The 16655-nt window shown below is 39.4% G+C and overlaps 1 protein-coding gene across 3 annotated transcripts in view; it reads left to right on the top strand.

The window, feature by feature from the left end:
- The window catches only part of VWA8 (von Willebrand factor A domain containing 8), a 678220-nt gene that overhangs the window by 228726 nt on the left and 432839 nt on the right, over positions 1-16655 (top strand). For all 3 annotated transcript variants that reach the window (XM_077483183.1, XM_077483182.1, XM_077483184.1), the window contains exon 15: positions 7282-7395. In XM_077483183.1, the coding sequence (XP_077339309.1) occupies positions 7282-7395 (114 nt within the window). The remainder of the gene's footprint in view (positions 1-7281; positions 7396-16655) is intronic.

Genomic DNA, 16655 nt, shown 5'->3' with positions numbered 1-16655 from the left:
AAAATTATTATTTTTTGTTAGAAAATTGCCTGGAGCCCCCAATTATGTATGTGTGTGTGTGTGTGTGTATATATATATATATATATATATGTATATATAATATTTTTTTAGCAGAGACCCTAGAGCAGGGGTAGGCAATATTGGCCCTCCAGCTGTGGTGAACCTACAAGTCCCATGAGACATTGCAAGAGCCTGGCCATCACAGGCATTACTCCTAGAGGCAGGGGCATGATGAGATTTGTAGTTTCACCACAGCTGGAGTACTGAGGTTGCCTACCTCTTCCCTAGAGAATAAAATGGTGATCGTTGCAATAGTTTGTCACACTATATTTGCGCAGCAGTCTTTAAAATGCATTTTTTTTTTTTTTTTAAGAAATACACTTTCATTAATAAAAAAACAAAAACATAAAGTTAGCCCAGTTTTTTTCTATAATGTGAAAGATGTCACGCCGAGTAAATGGATACCTAACATGTCTTGCTTTAAAATTGCACACACTCGTGGAATGGTGACAAACTACGCTACTTAAAAATCCCCATATGCAATGCTTTTAAAAATATCTACAGGTTACCTTTTTAGAGTTGTAGAGGAGATCTTGTGCTAGATTTATTGCTCTTGCATTAACGATCGCAATGATACCCTTACGTGTGTGGTTTGAACACTGTTTACATTTGCGGGCACAACTTACATATGCGTTCCCTTCTGCATGCGAGCATTGAGGGATGGGGCACTTAATTTTTTTTATTATTAATTATTTTATTTAGCTGAGATAGCCCTCCACTCATCATTGAGGGCATGCTTAGCTGGAAAAACCCATCCCCCTTCCAGATGAAAGAAAAAAAAAAAACTATGAAGACTCCTGTGATCTATAACATCATTTTGGCTTAGGCCAGAAATCGGAAAGCAGCAGAATAAATGTAGAAAAACTGTTTAAAGAATACATATACTGTACCCTTGTATCTATTTACTAAGGTGAGCAGCATAGTTAGTTGATAGAGTTTATATCCACTTTAAGTCTGAATAAGAAATCGTGGCCTCTGAAATGTACAGCGCCTTGAAAAAGTATTCATGCTTCTTGAATTTTTCCACATTTTGTCGTGTTACAAGCAAAAACGTGAATACGTTTTATTGGGATCTTATGTGATAGACCAACACAAAGTGGCACATAATTGTGAAGTGGAAGGAAAATAATGGTTTTCCAAATTTTCTACAAATATCTGAAAAGTGAGCCATGCGTTTGTAATCAGCCCCCTCTACTCTGATGCATCTAAATAAAATCTAGTGGAACAAAATGCCTTCAGAAGTCACCTAATTAGTAAATAGATTCCACCTGTGTGTAATTTAATCTCAGTATTATGAAGCTGTTTTGTGAAGAGGTTTGTTGGAGAACCTTAGTGAACAAACCGCATCATGAAGGCCAAGGAACAAACCAGACTGGTCAGGGATAAAGTTGTGAAGAAGTTTAAAACAGGGTTAGGGTATAAAAAAAAATCCCAAGCTTTGAACATCTCGCAGAGCCCTGTTCAATCCATCATCTGAAAATGGAAAACATATGGCACAGCTGCAAACCTACCAAGACATGGACGTCCACCTAAACTGACAGGCCTGGCAAGATGAGCATTAACCAGAAAAGCGGCCAAGAGGCCCATGGTAGCTTTCAAGGTGATGCAGGGATCCACAGCTCAGGTGGGAGGATCTGTCCACAAGACAATTGTTATGCCCCATACACACGGTCGGACATTCTGACAACAAAATCCATCAGAATTTTTCAGACAGATTTTGGCTCAAACTTGTCTTGCATACACATAGTCGCCCAAAGTTGTTGGAAAATCCAATCATTCGGAAAAAGGTTATGTACAAAACGTACAGCGGGACTATGTAGGGGCCAATAGCTTTCGTCTCCAATTTTTTTCTGAGCATGTGTGCCACTTCGTGCGTTGGAATTCTCTACACATGAAAGGAAAAAGTCTGATCGAGTTTTGTTGTCAGAAAATTTTAGATCCAGCCCTCAAACTTTTTACTTTGGAAATTCCAACAGAAAAAGTCCGATAGAGGCCACACACGATCGGATTTTCCGACAATATAATCCGATAGGACATTTTCCGTCTGAATTTCTGACCGTGTGTATGGGGCATTAGTCTTGCACTCCACAAATCTCCACAAAGTGGCAAGAAGAAAGCCATTGTTGAAAGAAAGCCATAAGAAGTCCCATTTGCAGTTTGCTAGAAGCCATGCGGGGTACGCAGCAAACATGTGAAAGAAGGTGCTCTGGTGAGATGAGAACAAAATTGAACTTTCTGGCCTAAAAGCAAAACGCTATGTGTGGCGGAAAACTAACACTTCACATAAACCTGAACACACCATCCACATTGTGAGACATGGTGGTGACAGCATCATGTTGTGGGGATGCTTTTCTTCAGCAGGGGCAGGGAAGCTGATCAGACTTGATGGGAAGATGGATGGAGCCAAATACAGGGCAATCATAGAGGAAAAGCTACAATAGAATGGTTTAGGTCAAAGCATATTCATGTGTTAGAATGGCCCAGTCAAAGTCCAGACCTAAATCCAATTGAGAATCTGTGGCAAGACTTGAAAATTGCTGTTCACAGCCACTCTCCATCCAATCTGACAGAGCTTGAGCTATCTTGCAAAGAAGAATGGGCAAATATGTCACTCTAGATGTGCAAAGCTGGTAGAGACATCCCCAAAAAGACTTGCAGCTGTAATTGCAGCGAAAGGTGGTAACATAAAGTATTGACTCCGGGGGGGGGGGGGCTGAATACAAATGCACGCCACATTTTTCATATATTTATTTTTTAAAAATGTTGAAAATCATTTTCCTTCGACTTCACAATTATGTGCCACTTTGTGTTGACTATCACATAAAATCCCAATAAAAAACATTTTACATTTTTGGTTGTAACATGACAAAATGTGGAAAATTTGAAGGGGTGTGAACACTTTTTTCAAGGCACAGTATATGGTGTTCCTTAGTCATTTTTTTTTCTTGAGTTTATATGTCATTGGTAGTAAAGACTGACAAAAGATTGCACTCTTTGCTCAAAAAGAACCCTTATCTGTATGATTTGGATATCTATTGCTACTTGCCTGTGGGGCACCTCTGCTTTCCCTTAAGTAATCTCATGGTAGGCGTGATCATTGGTAATCATTGGTGCATTGATGCAGGATTGAGTAACGGTTTAGGGTTTCACAGTATGGCCATTACATTTGTAGGATTCCACAATGCTATTTATTGTTTTAATCAATACAGCACATGTAATACCTTGTATTGCTTATTGGTTTAACTTCCAAGTTTATATTCTTTATCCTGCATTTGCTTTAATGTAAATAAGTTTAATATACTAAAAACTTCTGAAGCATAAACTTGCCCTTTAAATAGAAGTAGTTGTGTAAAGCAAATCAATGTCTACTTTCACTAAGTAAGTATATGGGATCTGGGAACACCATTGTTAGATTGTTCTGCTTTTGCAATATTTATAATATTTTTTACATCTTTATGCAATATTTATTTATGCTTATTGAAGCAGCATTAACAGCTCCTGCACTGAAATGTTCATTAGTCTGGAATTTGTCATATTTCTTTTACATAGTATATGTAATCGGAGCCTGGGATTATGCGTTATGTTTTATTACTAGGGCTGCAACTAACGATTATTTTCCTAATCGATTAGTTGGCCAATTATTGTTTTGATTAATCTGTTAATAACCTTAAAAAAGGGGTGGTGTCTAATTTAGTTAATATGTAAAGTTTAAAAAAAGGCAATTTATTCTTAAATATCTCTATATGCAGTGGTAAATATAAATAACCAACTATATGGTTCGGAAGCAAAATATCTAATCCACTCTGAGAATAACAGACAGAAGAGATATACTGTATATATTAGAGGGGATATATACTGTATATTCTATTAGAGGAGATATACTGTATATACTATTAGAAGAGATGTACTGTATATACCAGTGATGGCGAACCTTGGCACCCCAGATGTTTTGGAACTACATTTCCCATGATGCTCAACTACACTTCAGACTGCAGGAGCATCATGGAAAATGTAGTTCCAAAACATCTGGGGTGCCAAGGTTCGCCATCACTGGTATATACTATTATAGGCTATATACTATTAGATGAGAGATATACTGTATATATTAGAGATATATACTGTATATATTAGAAGAGATGTACTGTATATACTATTATAGGCTATATACTATTAGAGGAGAGATATACTGTATATACTATTAGAGAGGATATACTGTATATACTATTAGAGGGGATGTACTATATATACTATTATAGGCTATATACTATTAGGAGATATACTGCATATACTATTAGAGGAGAGATATACTATTAAAGGGTCAATCTGGTAAATATCAGACTCATTACCTTTAACCCCATTTTATTACTGGCCGATTAATCGATTCTGAAAATATTAATCGATTAGTTGTCGATTAATCAATTAGTTGTTTCAGCCCTATTTATTACCATAAGAAGAATCATGTGACAAAACAGTGTTGGTCATTTGGGTATAAATTTGATGCAAGGTCTGATAAAACCAATTTGAGTATCATTCTGTGACAGGATGGGTCATATAGAGGTGCAGTTTTCGATTGCGAGAAGTGTTGAAAAATCGCTTTGAGAATGAGAAGAAAAGTATAAAAAGCTTTGATTTTTTTTTTTTTTATATAGCAAATCCATTTGTCAACAAGCCCATAGTGGAACCTAGCAACATGCAGGTAGTCCAACGGCTGGCAAATATCTTCACACCTGTCCTTTTCGGTTAAACTTGAAAATACTCTGGTAGGAAATAGAGTGAATGTGAAATTGATGGAGAAGAACAGGAATATGAACATTATTGTATTTCATTAGCTTTGAAGTGAGCCTAAATTCGAGGATAGAGTATTTAATTGAGTGTGTCAGTAATTATGCAAATGAGTTATGTTTTAAAGCGGGGTTCCGCCCCAAAAAATAAAAAAAATTTAAAGTCAGCAGCTACAAAGAATCCCCGCTCCTCTCCCCCTTCTCTCCACGTCTCCGGTATTGTTACTGTGGGTGCCCGGCTGTGGCTTCACAGCTGGGCATGCACTGAGCATGCGCGAGCCGCACTATGAATAGCCGGGCAATCTTCTGGGACCTGTGGCATGTCCCAGAAGATTGCAGGGAGGGGGGAGAGGTGAACTTCTGGGGCTGCGGAGCCCCGGCAGTAAGTGGGAGGTGGATGCCTCTAAAAAGAGGGCATCTACTCCCCCCCACAAAATGACATGCCAAATGTGGCATGTTAGTGGGTCACTGTCACTTAAACGGAAGTTCCATTTTTGGGTGGAACTCCACTTTAAGCCTGCTATAGATGGATAGAAATTTGACAATTTCAGCTGGACTGGCTGAATTTTGATCCCTCTATGGGCAGGTTGGTTGTACACAAGTTGATCTCCCAGTTGACTTGTGTACAACCAGACTGTTGGGTTTATTCCCCCAATCAGTGACACCGACTATAGCCGACAACACTCGTCATTGTATTCTGACAATGTGTGCTGTGGGAGTGATTTCCCCATCCACCAATGTGTGGATGGGGGAAGCAGCACATTTTCTTTTAACAAAACAAAAAAAAAGTATAAGGTATGGCCTACCTTAACCAGTTCCCGACCAGTGCACGCCGATGTACGTCGGCAGAATGGCATGGGCAGGCATATTGGCATACAGGTACGTCCAATCTTTAATGCTGCCCTGCCATCGCGAGCACGCCGCCGGCGGCACGCTCGCATGCTAGTCTGGTCGCAGGTCCCGCGGACTCGATCGCATACCCGCGATCGTCTCACGGGGCGGCTGAACGGAGAGATGCCGTTGTAAACAGCATCTCCCTGTTCTGCCTAGCAACTAGTGACGCTGATCTCTTCTCCGTGAGATTGGAGCAGAAATCAGTGTTCACTAAAAGAAAGCACAGCCCCCAACAGTTAGTAACACACCCCTAGGAACACTTAACCCCTACACTGCCACCCACTGGTTAGCATTTATATAGCAGTGATTGCTGTATAAATGACAATGGTCTCAAAAATGTCCGATGTGTTCGCCATAATGTCGCAATAAAAATCGCTGATCGCTGCCATTACTAGTAAAAAAAAAAATTATTAGTAAAGATGCCATAAAACTATCCCCTATTTTGTAAACGCTATAACTTTTGCGCAAACCAATCAATAATCGCTTATTGCGATTTTTTTTTTTTCTTACCAAAAATATGTAGAAGAATACATATCGGCCTAAACTGAGGGGGGGGGGGAATGTTTTTTTATATATTTTTGGGGAATATTTATTATAACAAAAAGTAAAAAAGAATGTGTTTTTTTTCAAAATTGACGCTCTATTTTTGTTTATACCGCAAAAAATAAAAACCACAGGGGTGATCAAATACCACCAAAAGAAAGCTCTATTTGTGGGGAAAAAAGATGTCATTTTGTTTGGGAGCCACACAGCATGTCCGCGCAATTGTCAGTTAAAGCGACGTAGTGCCGAATTGCAAAAATCGACATATTTTTGGTGAAAAAAATTGCAATTAGAGATTGATTGGTTTGCGCAAAAGTTATAGCGTTTACAAAATAGCGGATAGTTTTATAGCATTTATATTAATTTTTTTTTTTTACTAGTAATGGTGGCGATTAGTGATTTTTATTGTGACTGCGACATTATGGCAGACACATTGGACATTTTTGACACATTTTTGGGACCATTGTCAGTTATACAGCAATCGGTGCTATTTAAATGCACTGATTCCTGTGTAAATGACGCTGGCAGTGAAGGAGTTAACCACTAGGGGGCAAGGAGGGGTTATGTGTGAAGCTATGTGTTTTTTTTTATTGTAGGGGCATTGCCTGGCATGTGACGTCACTGATCGTCTTTCCCTACAACAGGGAACAGGCGATCGGTGACAGCCACAGTAGGAAGCACGGGGAGAGGTTTGTTTACACAGACCTCTCTTCGTTCTTCAGCTCTGTGACCTGATCGCGGGACACCAGCGGGTCCCGCAGCCACGGTCATGGAGCTCAGGACCGTGTGGCGAGCGTGCACTCGCGATCCACGGCTGGTCACTAAAGAGCCACATACAGGTATGTCATTGTGCCCAGCCGTGCCATTCTGCCAACGTATATGTGCAGGAGGCGGTCCTTAATCGGTTAAGCAAATGATCAGAGTTGGAGAGTTTTCATCTCCTTGTTAATGAGGCCATTATCTGTAACCGCTTTATGTAACATTTTTCCCAATGTTTTTACAGGCTAATTCATGACAGGGAGCTCACTCTGTACGACGGTACCAGGCTACTTCGAGGAGATAGATATCAGTTTTTAAAGAAGGAACTAGAAATTTCAGATGCAGAGCTACAAGAAAGGTATTTGCATACAGAAACCAGAAATGTTAAAGCTTGCCACTAACGTTGCATTCTTTTTGTACTACACCTATATAGTACAAGGATCTATCTAAACAGTCTACTAATTTCAAGGTATTCTATAATTTGATTGTACCAGGGGTTCCACGTTTACTTGCTCCCTCTCGAGATAGACTCAGGACTTTGGACTAGGGGACCTGTAGTGTGCATAGAGCAGTGTAAATTCAGCAACCAAAGTGTATTGTTTGTTCTACAGTGAGGCAGGAAAAGGGAGGGTTCGGGAGCTCCTCTTCATCCTTCAAGTAAGGAGGCCTATAGGACTATTATTTTTCTGTTTGCTGTCTACCCTTGAAGCTACAGCCACAAGGAATCCACTTCCTCCCTGCCTGTTACCAATATCATCCCTCATATTCACTACCAAATTACACTTGATGTACATACATACCCCTCAACCTATTCTACCTACCCTGTCCCTTCAATACAGAAAGTGCCCAGGACTGTCGCAAGCCAGTCATGTGTTCTGTCAAATAATGTTTCTGATGCTCCAAATAGTTCCAGCTCTGTAATTTTATTCACTTATCGCCTAATATTTGTTAACATGCCTTTTAACTTTGTACCAGTGCATTTACTTTCTACTTGTGTGTTTTGATGCAGCAATATTATTCTGTCATCCCCTTGGTCACTCTAGCTACTACTAGCTATATATATATGATTTGTAATATCATGATAAATTACCTTTTAGAAATACAAATGTCTCCTATCTCGTGGGAACCATTGAATGCCCCCAGGTGTTAGCTGAATTCCCTTTTGTTTTACCAATCGTCTTTGCAGATGTGAAGGCTCCATTTCCCCAGGGGTCATTAACGTGCTAATGTCGGAACTGTTTGGGCTCAAAGGAGGTGGTTCATTAACTCATAGACTGAGTGGCACCGGAAGTTTAGACCTGAAGCATGGACATTTCAGTGAGCTTCAGAGTTAGCCAATCAGAGTGTGAGCCAACTAGAACCAATGAGCATTTAGACTTCAGAATTGGCCAGAAGTTGATGCAAACTCAGAGCCATTGAATGTGTTCCATCTTCTGCTTGGCGGAGAATGCATATAAAATAGGGGGAGAGCTAGCGGATGGCCTGTTTAGTTCCAAACCATCGGGGCGACAGGATGTCCGTGTAAAGTATACTTGTATCTCTAACCTAGTTCTTTCCTAGGACTTGTCTTGAAATATTGATAACCATATTGATAGTGTATGTCCATTGTAACCATATGACCTAAATGATCTTTGCAGCCTAAGCAACACTGTACCTGTAACATAACTTGAGATATATGATAAGTTCTAATTATTCTAAAGTTTATTTTCTGTATAAATAAATGTAATTGTTTCTTTTCGCACTGTTATCATTCCTTTTTTTTTTTATGATAGAGACAAAGGTTTAATCACTTATTTTTTGTATCGTTAATCATTTAAGTGAGATTTAAATTTAGCCAACACAATCCTCACTCACCTCCCTGGAATATCTTTGTTTGATCCCCCACCACCACCAAGTTTAAAGGTTCTAACTTTTTGTCCATCTTCTCCCCTGCTAAAACTGTACTCTCTCCACTTAGGTCAATCTCTGTTATAAATCTTGTAACTGACCAAAAAGTCAGCCCAGTTCTCCAGCAACCCAAAAACTCCTTCCTGCACCAGTAGTTTCTTAGCCACTTGTTAAATTCCCTAAGCTCTTGTTACCTTTCTGGTGTGGCTTAAGGTATAGGCAGTATTTCTGAGAATGCTGCCTTGGTTGTCTGTTTCTTTAATATAGCTCCTAAAGCCCTGAAATCATTTTTTTAGGATACTCCATCCTCCTCTTTGTCTTTGTAAAGACCACTCCCTTACTGATATCCCCTTCATCACACAACCAAGCATACTTATTGGCATGTGTCCGCTCAGGACTGGCCTAATGTTTTTCTCTCTACCCTGCCGAACAGTCACCCATCTACCCTGTTCTTATGTCTGCACCTCCATATCTCCACCCACCTCTGTACTGGCTCCTACCAGCACCTGATGGGTACATTCCAAACTCCCTTTCAGGTTGACAATGCTTTGCAGTGTTGCCAGTTGACAAAATGTGGAATTATTTGGGGATAATATTCTAAAGGCAAATGGGCTGTTCACTTTGCTAGGAAAAGTTGCAGTTTGCAAGGGAATGTTCCTAAGAGTGTAGTGGATGTTGTGAAATTTCACTTTGCAAAGAATACTCAGTCATGTGCAATGTAAATGGCTTTATTTAAAAAAAAAATTCCCTGAATGTGATTAAGTGTTCTTTGCAAAGTGAATTTTCACCACATTCACTAAGCTCTGATGCTCTGAGGAAAATTCCCCTGCAGGATATTTGACATTAGAATATCAACCCCAAATACTACCACATTGTATCAGCAGCTGGCAACACTGCAGAGCATTGTCAACCTGAAAGGGACTGATGGGAGCAGAGCTTCATCTCACACACTGAACTCTGGAGAAAATGTCCTTGCAATGTGAGCATTCTATTTGCCTTTATTACAGCATAAGTTCCTCTTTCGTAACATGTTACACCCATATTTAGAGTGTAATATGTTATGAGCGGACCGTCCCCCGCACCCCGATCTGACAGCTAGCAGGGATCTCACCACCCCCTCCCCCGCTAGTCTGTCACAATTTAAAAAAAGAAAGAGGCTGCACCACCCATTCACAGTGTGTTGTAAATGGAAAACGACAAGGTCCAGCAGACTTTGCGGCTGTCAGCTTGTAGTTTTCAATGAACTACCATGGCACTGTGAGCGCTGTGGTAGTTCATTGAGTCTTTCTGTCAAAATGTATTGGCTTCCTCTTACGAGGTATGAGCAAGCCGATGCACTAACAGTTCTGCAGAGGACCTGCATGGTATCAGCGATCTGCTAATCTCTGGTGTAATGCTTTATAGACTCATCCAAGAAGAAATAATAAATGCACATTTTCTACCTGCAAAAAAATGTGCATTTATTCTTTTTTTGAAAAAGGAACTTATCCTTTTAAGTCAACCATATGGTGTTAACGGAGTTCTGTACAATTGCCTCTGTTTAGTGCTGTGTGGCAAGATCCAAAACTATCTAACAGACACAAATTGAGTATAAACATGACCAATAAATTTATTAGTGATCAAAAAGAATGTTATCTTTAGAAATGCAGACCTACTTCCAAAGATACTTAATTTAAGTTGACTGCAAAGAGGCAAAACATGTCCAAATGTTCCACTTGGAGGATTTAGGATTAAAGACAAAACCTTCCAAACCTGTAAGGAAATGATCAGTAGGCAATGGACTTTGGGTATTCAATGGCAAAGTAGATTTACTGAAAATCAAGCTCACGTACACCCATATAGGCAACGTAAAAAAAAGGGGAACTATCAAAGCGAAAAAGTTCACATATATTGTATTCAGTAGTGCCCTGCAATGAAGTTAAAGCGGTTCTGCACCTTAAAAAAAATATTAAAAGGCAGAAGCTACAAATATTGCAGCTGCTGACTTTTAATAAATTGACACTTACCTGTCCCTGGGTCCAGTGATGTCGGCGGCAGATGACGAGCGATCGCGTGTCTCTCTGCTGCCCCCTGCCGCCATCCTCTGTCAGGGAATCGGGAAGTGAAGCGTTGCGGCTTCACTGCCCGGTTCCCTACTGCGCATGCGCGAGTCGTGCTGCACGTCTCTGCTGGTCCCCGCTTGGAACTGTGTGTTTCCCAGAACACAGCGGGGGGCATCTGCGGCGGTCTGTCCCGGAAGTGGGTGCAGATACCTGGATTATCCAGGTAACTGCACCCCCCTCCCCCCTGAAAGGTGCAGATTGTGGCACCGGAGGGAGGGAGGGATCAGATGAGCGGAATTTCCACAAACACAGGTAGTAAATTATAACCATATGTTCAGAAAATGTAAATTGCATCCATAGAGCTGTCATGTATAGGCATTACCTTATTACCAATTGAGCGTCCACTGGGTCAGTATATGAGCAAACAATCTATCTTTAGGCGTAGAAACTTCACAATATGCTACTATGTGCATAAATATATATACAGAATATAATGTATATATCTTGCAGATACGTCTTGTGTTTTTCCTGTTGATAATTGGTCAAGACATCAATGTGTAGGCTTGTATATCATCGAAATGTTCGTGAAAGATTGTGTGCTTGCCCTCTACTTACCGAATCCAAATGGAGCAGATATACAGAAGTTATCCAAGTAAATTGCCTTTGAGATGTAGTCCACAATAAGTCAAGTGTGGATAGGGAAAAAGTGGTTTAAAAAATTTGAGACCCTCTTTCGGAAGTTAATCTGGAAGGGGGGGACAGGCGAGAATTCGAGTCCAGGCATTACAGCAGTCAACGGACAGGGGGGGATTAGCGGTGCCCAGCCCCAGGAATTATTATCTAGCAGCTCAGCTGCAACACCTGGTGGGTTGTGATCAGGAGGGGGAGGTTAACCCAAATGGCAGAGTAATGCTGATAGGAGCCCCACATAAAACCGTGGTGGAGGTACTAGAGGCAAGTTCTTTTCACCGTAAGGACCCCATAACAAACATGGTAAGCAAAGTATGGAGAACGGTAAAAAAGCTGCTGGGATGTAAAGGATGGTCAGAATACACCCCACTGTGGGATAATATGAATCTGCAAGAAGTACTGTCAATTGGGAAAATTAGCACCTGGGAGAAGAAGGGTATAACTAGGTTAAGTCAAATTTATGATGGCAGAATTCTGAAAACATTTATGGACTTAAAAAGGGAATTTGATGTACCGCAAAAGACATTTTACCGATATTTGCAGCTCCGGCACGCCCTGACAGCGCAGTTTGGCCCACAGATACCTGAATGGGACAAGATATCCCTACCCCAGGAGATAATTAAAATAGATAAACCCCGGGGAGCTATATCCGCCCTTTATGAATTATTATGCAAGACTCCTGAAATAGAATCGGGCTTAGTTAAGCAAAAGAAGAAGTGGGAGGAGGACATAGGTGAAATCACAGAGGAACAGTGGAAGAGAATACTGGAACTGGGACCATGGGTATCGGTCTCCCCGTCACAGAAAGTGTCACATTTAATGTTGATATATAGGGCCTATTTCACTCCCAAGAGGCTGCTACTATTTGGAAGGAGGTCGGACGCCGACTGCCCTAGATGCCGTGGATATGGCTATCTTATGCATATGATGTGGAGGTGCCCAAAGCTGTTTCGATATTGGGAAGGAATAGTAGAAATTATAAATAAAACCTTTGGGACTAAGCTGGACCTAGACCCTAAAACCTGTATATTAGGATATAGGAAAATAACGGGAGAACAAAAAAATACTACGCTGGCAGTTATACAGTGTTTATTTCAAGCGCGGAAATTGATCGCGCAGAAATGGCAGTCCGAGAGAGCGTCACTTTTGAGTGAATGGACCCAAGTCATTAATGATTTAATTTGGAAGGAGAAGACTGTATACATACGCAGGGGAAACTTTAGAGGGTTTGAGAAAATATGGAGGCCCTGGTTGAATGAAATAGGGTACCCACCTGATCAATAAAAAAAATGGATGAAGAATAGGGTAACTTAAAAACTACGGAGGGTAAAATTGGAAGCTTGTGTTCAACCTGGAGGGGGGGGGGTGCTGGGGGGGGGGAGGACGGGTTGGGGGGGGAGGGGAGGAGGGAGTAATAAAATGCTGGTTAAATGAAAACAGAAAATGTTGAAGTTACCCAACAAAAGAAAAATTCTTGTTACTGTTTTGTATATAATCTGTTCTTGTATTATGAAACTTTTACTTTTTTTTGTATGAAGGAAAATAAATAAAAAGAACTTAAATTAAAAAAAAAGTGTAACTTGAAACTTAACTTAGAAAATCCATTTTGTATGTATGGGAGATAAAACTTATAATAAAAAAAAGCAAATAAACAGATCGATAACAATGAAAAAAAAACCCATATGTGGCTAGTATGAACATTGCATGGAATGCAACACATTTCATCACCACACAGGTGACTTTATCAAGAGCAGTGCAGTAAAAAGTTATCTTCGCCTAGAAAATACAGGTATATGAACCAAATTCTGCCACTGGTTCCGGAAAGAAATCCAGGCTGGAAGTGAAGTTGTACAGTAAATTGAATCATGTCGTTAAAGACATCTATGTTATGAGCAAAAACCAGAAGTGATACCATGTTGAAAAAATGTCACCAACCTGTCCCCCTAAGCCCTTGTACACACGGTCGGAGATTCCGACAACCAAATCCGTCGGAGTTATTCAGACGGATTAATTCCGGAACAGGTCTGGAAGTGATGTTGCATACACACGGTCGGACCAAGTTGTCGGAAAATCCGATTGTACATAATGTGATGACGTTATTTCGTTACGACGGGACTACGTTCAGGCTAGTAGCCAATAGCTTTGGTCTAGAAATTTGATCTGAGCATGTGTGGCACTTTGTCCGTCGGAGTAGGCTACACATGATCAGAGTATGTCCGATCGGAGCATTTTGTCGGAAAATTTTACCGGCAAGTTGGAAAAGTTGGTCCGTCGGATATTCTGACGGAAACAGTCCAATGCAGACCACACACAGTCGGAATATCCGACAAAACGGTCCGATAGGAAAGATTCCGACGGAATCTCCGACCGTGTGTACAAGGGCTAAAAGGTGTCTGGGTCAAGGAAAAGATTGGGAGTAATACCACACTGAAAATTATAGATAGAAAGGTATCACCATCAAAGCATTTAAACTGAAAATAGCATCTAGTAAATCAAAAAAGTATGTTTTTAAAAAAAATAGACTTATCAAAAAATATATACCTCATCAAAGGAACAAAATCACATAAAAAAATACATAAATAAAAATATTCCAATCTAAATATTTAAAGATGGGGGGGGGGGGGGGGGCGGGGGATCGCAAGCAATAGGCAAAATTAAGTCATTTACACCTGTTGCAACATTAGATTTCAATCTATATACCCATGTGCTAGGTGAAAATAAAGCAAAAGTACAAAAGTATATTGGAAAAAAAAGAAAAAAACAAATGAAGCCACCACAGAAAACGCTTCTAATCTTCAATATATTAAATTTGTGGTCCTTCAAGTTTTATATTGATGTGCCAGTTGAGCACAAAACATTGTGTGAGATGACCAAGACTATTGGAGGATATTATTGTATTTCAATTATTTTTTTATTTCAATTATATATTTTTTTGTGGTGTTAATATTTTTTTATTTTATCTTTTCTTTTTCCAATGTATCATCCATCAATCTACTGTGCTAATAGGAATTGTATATTCAAGAAATGCAGTGCAAGCTGCCTAGTTGTTGTGTTACGCCCTACATTTTGAAATAAACTTTGGGTAATGCTTCCTTTGAAATTCATCTTTACTAGGCAGTCTGAGCCTGACTTCATGGAAACATTTTATTTTCTAAAAAAAATAGGAAAACGTTTCCTTTTGAACTTGGCAAAGGACTGCATTAATATCAAGCTTCATGTATTCCCTATATCCTTCTCGTTTCATCTCTTGTACTGAAAATGGTAACTATAGCAACATAGTTTATTTTACCATCCTTAAAAAAAAAAAAAAAAAAGCATGGATGTTAGCTTCTTATGAACTATAGTATTGCACTTGCCAATTAAGGCATACATATATTTTTTTTTTTTTTAGTAATTTATATGGATCTGACATTCTACAGCATAAAAAAAAACAATGAGCTAATCATGCAATGATGAGCTTAATAATGAGCTTCTGGAGTAGTGGCTTTACCAAAGTCACACAAACACGCTTAACAATACAGGGCTAATTGGGTGGATGTTGGTTTACTACCAGGATTGTTTGGTTAAAAACTAGAAAACCTGAGAACAAAATCTATACAAATACTATAGCTGGAGAACATGAAAACTCTATGCAGACAATTTCACTGGAGGGAACTGAACCGAAAATATCTGGAGCGATTTGTGGTCTGTTTCAATATTTATGAGAATTACGCTTATCAGTAATCATTTATGATGTCAGACATGTTATGTCCAAAACACAAAACATTAATACATGTCCCATGTTGCCATCCTTACGTGTGTGTGTGTGTGTGTGTGTGTGTTCCATCTAGAAACTGGTGGGTACCCATATGTTCTTTTTACTAAATCACAAGATGTCATTTTAAACATCTAATTTTCTAGGATTAGAACAATTCGCACACTCAATGAAGAATAGAGAGTTTTTACATCCTGAAAGATCAAAGCTACAGCTGTTTTCCTAATTGCAACTTTTATTTTTATTTATTTTATTTTGTTTAAGTGAATTGTGTATATGATGTAGTAGTAGTAGTAAGTAATGTTGATCAAATACAGTATATCTCAAAGCCCATCCCAAAGGGTGAACAGAACCATGCCTGGAACCTGGTCTTGTTTGCTATCTGTAGTTAACAGTATGCTATATCATGTATTGTATAGATGAACTCTGCTCTGTTAGCTATTTTACAGCAGAATACAGGTAGATCGGTACTGATGTAAAATACAAGCTACTAAGTAAATTCCTTAACAATTGAAATTTCAGAAAGAAAAGAGGAGAAATTGTGACTCTTTAGTTCATTGTCTCTGTGATTGGTAAAATAAATGGTACCATTTTCTCCCAAATGACCTCTTCTATTTTATCATTGTAATAAATTGTGAATAAATAACAATGGATGATAGAATCAAGAGAAATAGATGTAATTAGGTTAAAGCTGAACTCCAGGAATTCAACTACTTTGTAAAAACTGCATATATACCATGAGTTAAGTCCAACAAGGTGTCTGCGGTCTCATAGACTTATCTATTATTTACAGCTGACAGGTTTATTGCGCACCAGGAAGAAAACTACTGTAGCTCCAACGCTGCTCACGCTAATCTTAGTTCTTTAAGAGCGGAGTCGCTAGAACTGTTATGCTTAGCCCTCTCCTTGTTCTGCCCATTCACAGAAGCCTTAGTATGATGTGAACTCATTCACAAAATACAAAGGCTTCTGTGAATGGGCAGCAGAGAGGAGGGGTGAGCATGTATGCCTCTTTTGAAGTAAGTTCCTTCACCTGATTTCCTCCTTTAAAAATGATGGAGCTGGCCTATTTCCAAGTGAAAGAAAAAAAAGATAGAAATTGCCAAGAGTGTTAGAAAACTAGAGGTTTATAGTTTTTTGTTTAATATCTCGAAATGTGGATACAATAACAGGGAGGTTTCCCAGGACCATTTTATAATAGTATGTGTCAAGACTGTTTTTCATTTAAAAAAATGTAAAATAATT

This window comes from Lithobates pipiens, unplaced genomic scaffold (assembly GCF_037356315.1).
Source record: "Lithobates pipiens isolate NorthernLeopardFrog02 unplaced genomic scaffold, aLitPip1_a1.2 Scaffold_16, whole genome shotgun sequence".
Lineage (NCBI taxonomy): Eukaryota > Metazoa > Chordata > Amphibia > Anura > Ranidae > Lithobates > Lithobates pipiens.
The sequence above is the reverse complement of the archived record's forward strand: the minus strand, read 5'-3'. Positions and strand labels throughout refer to the sequence as shown.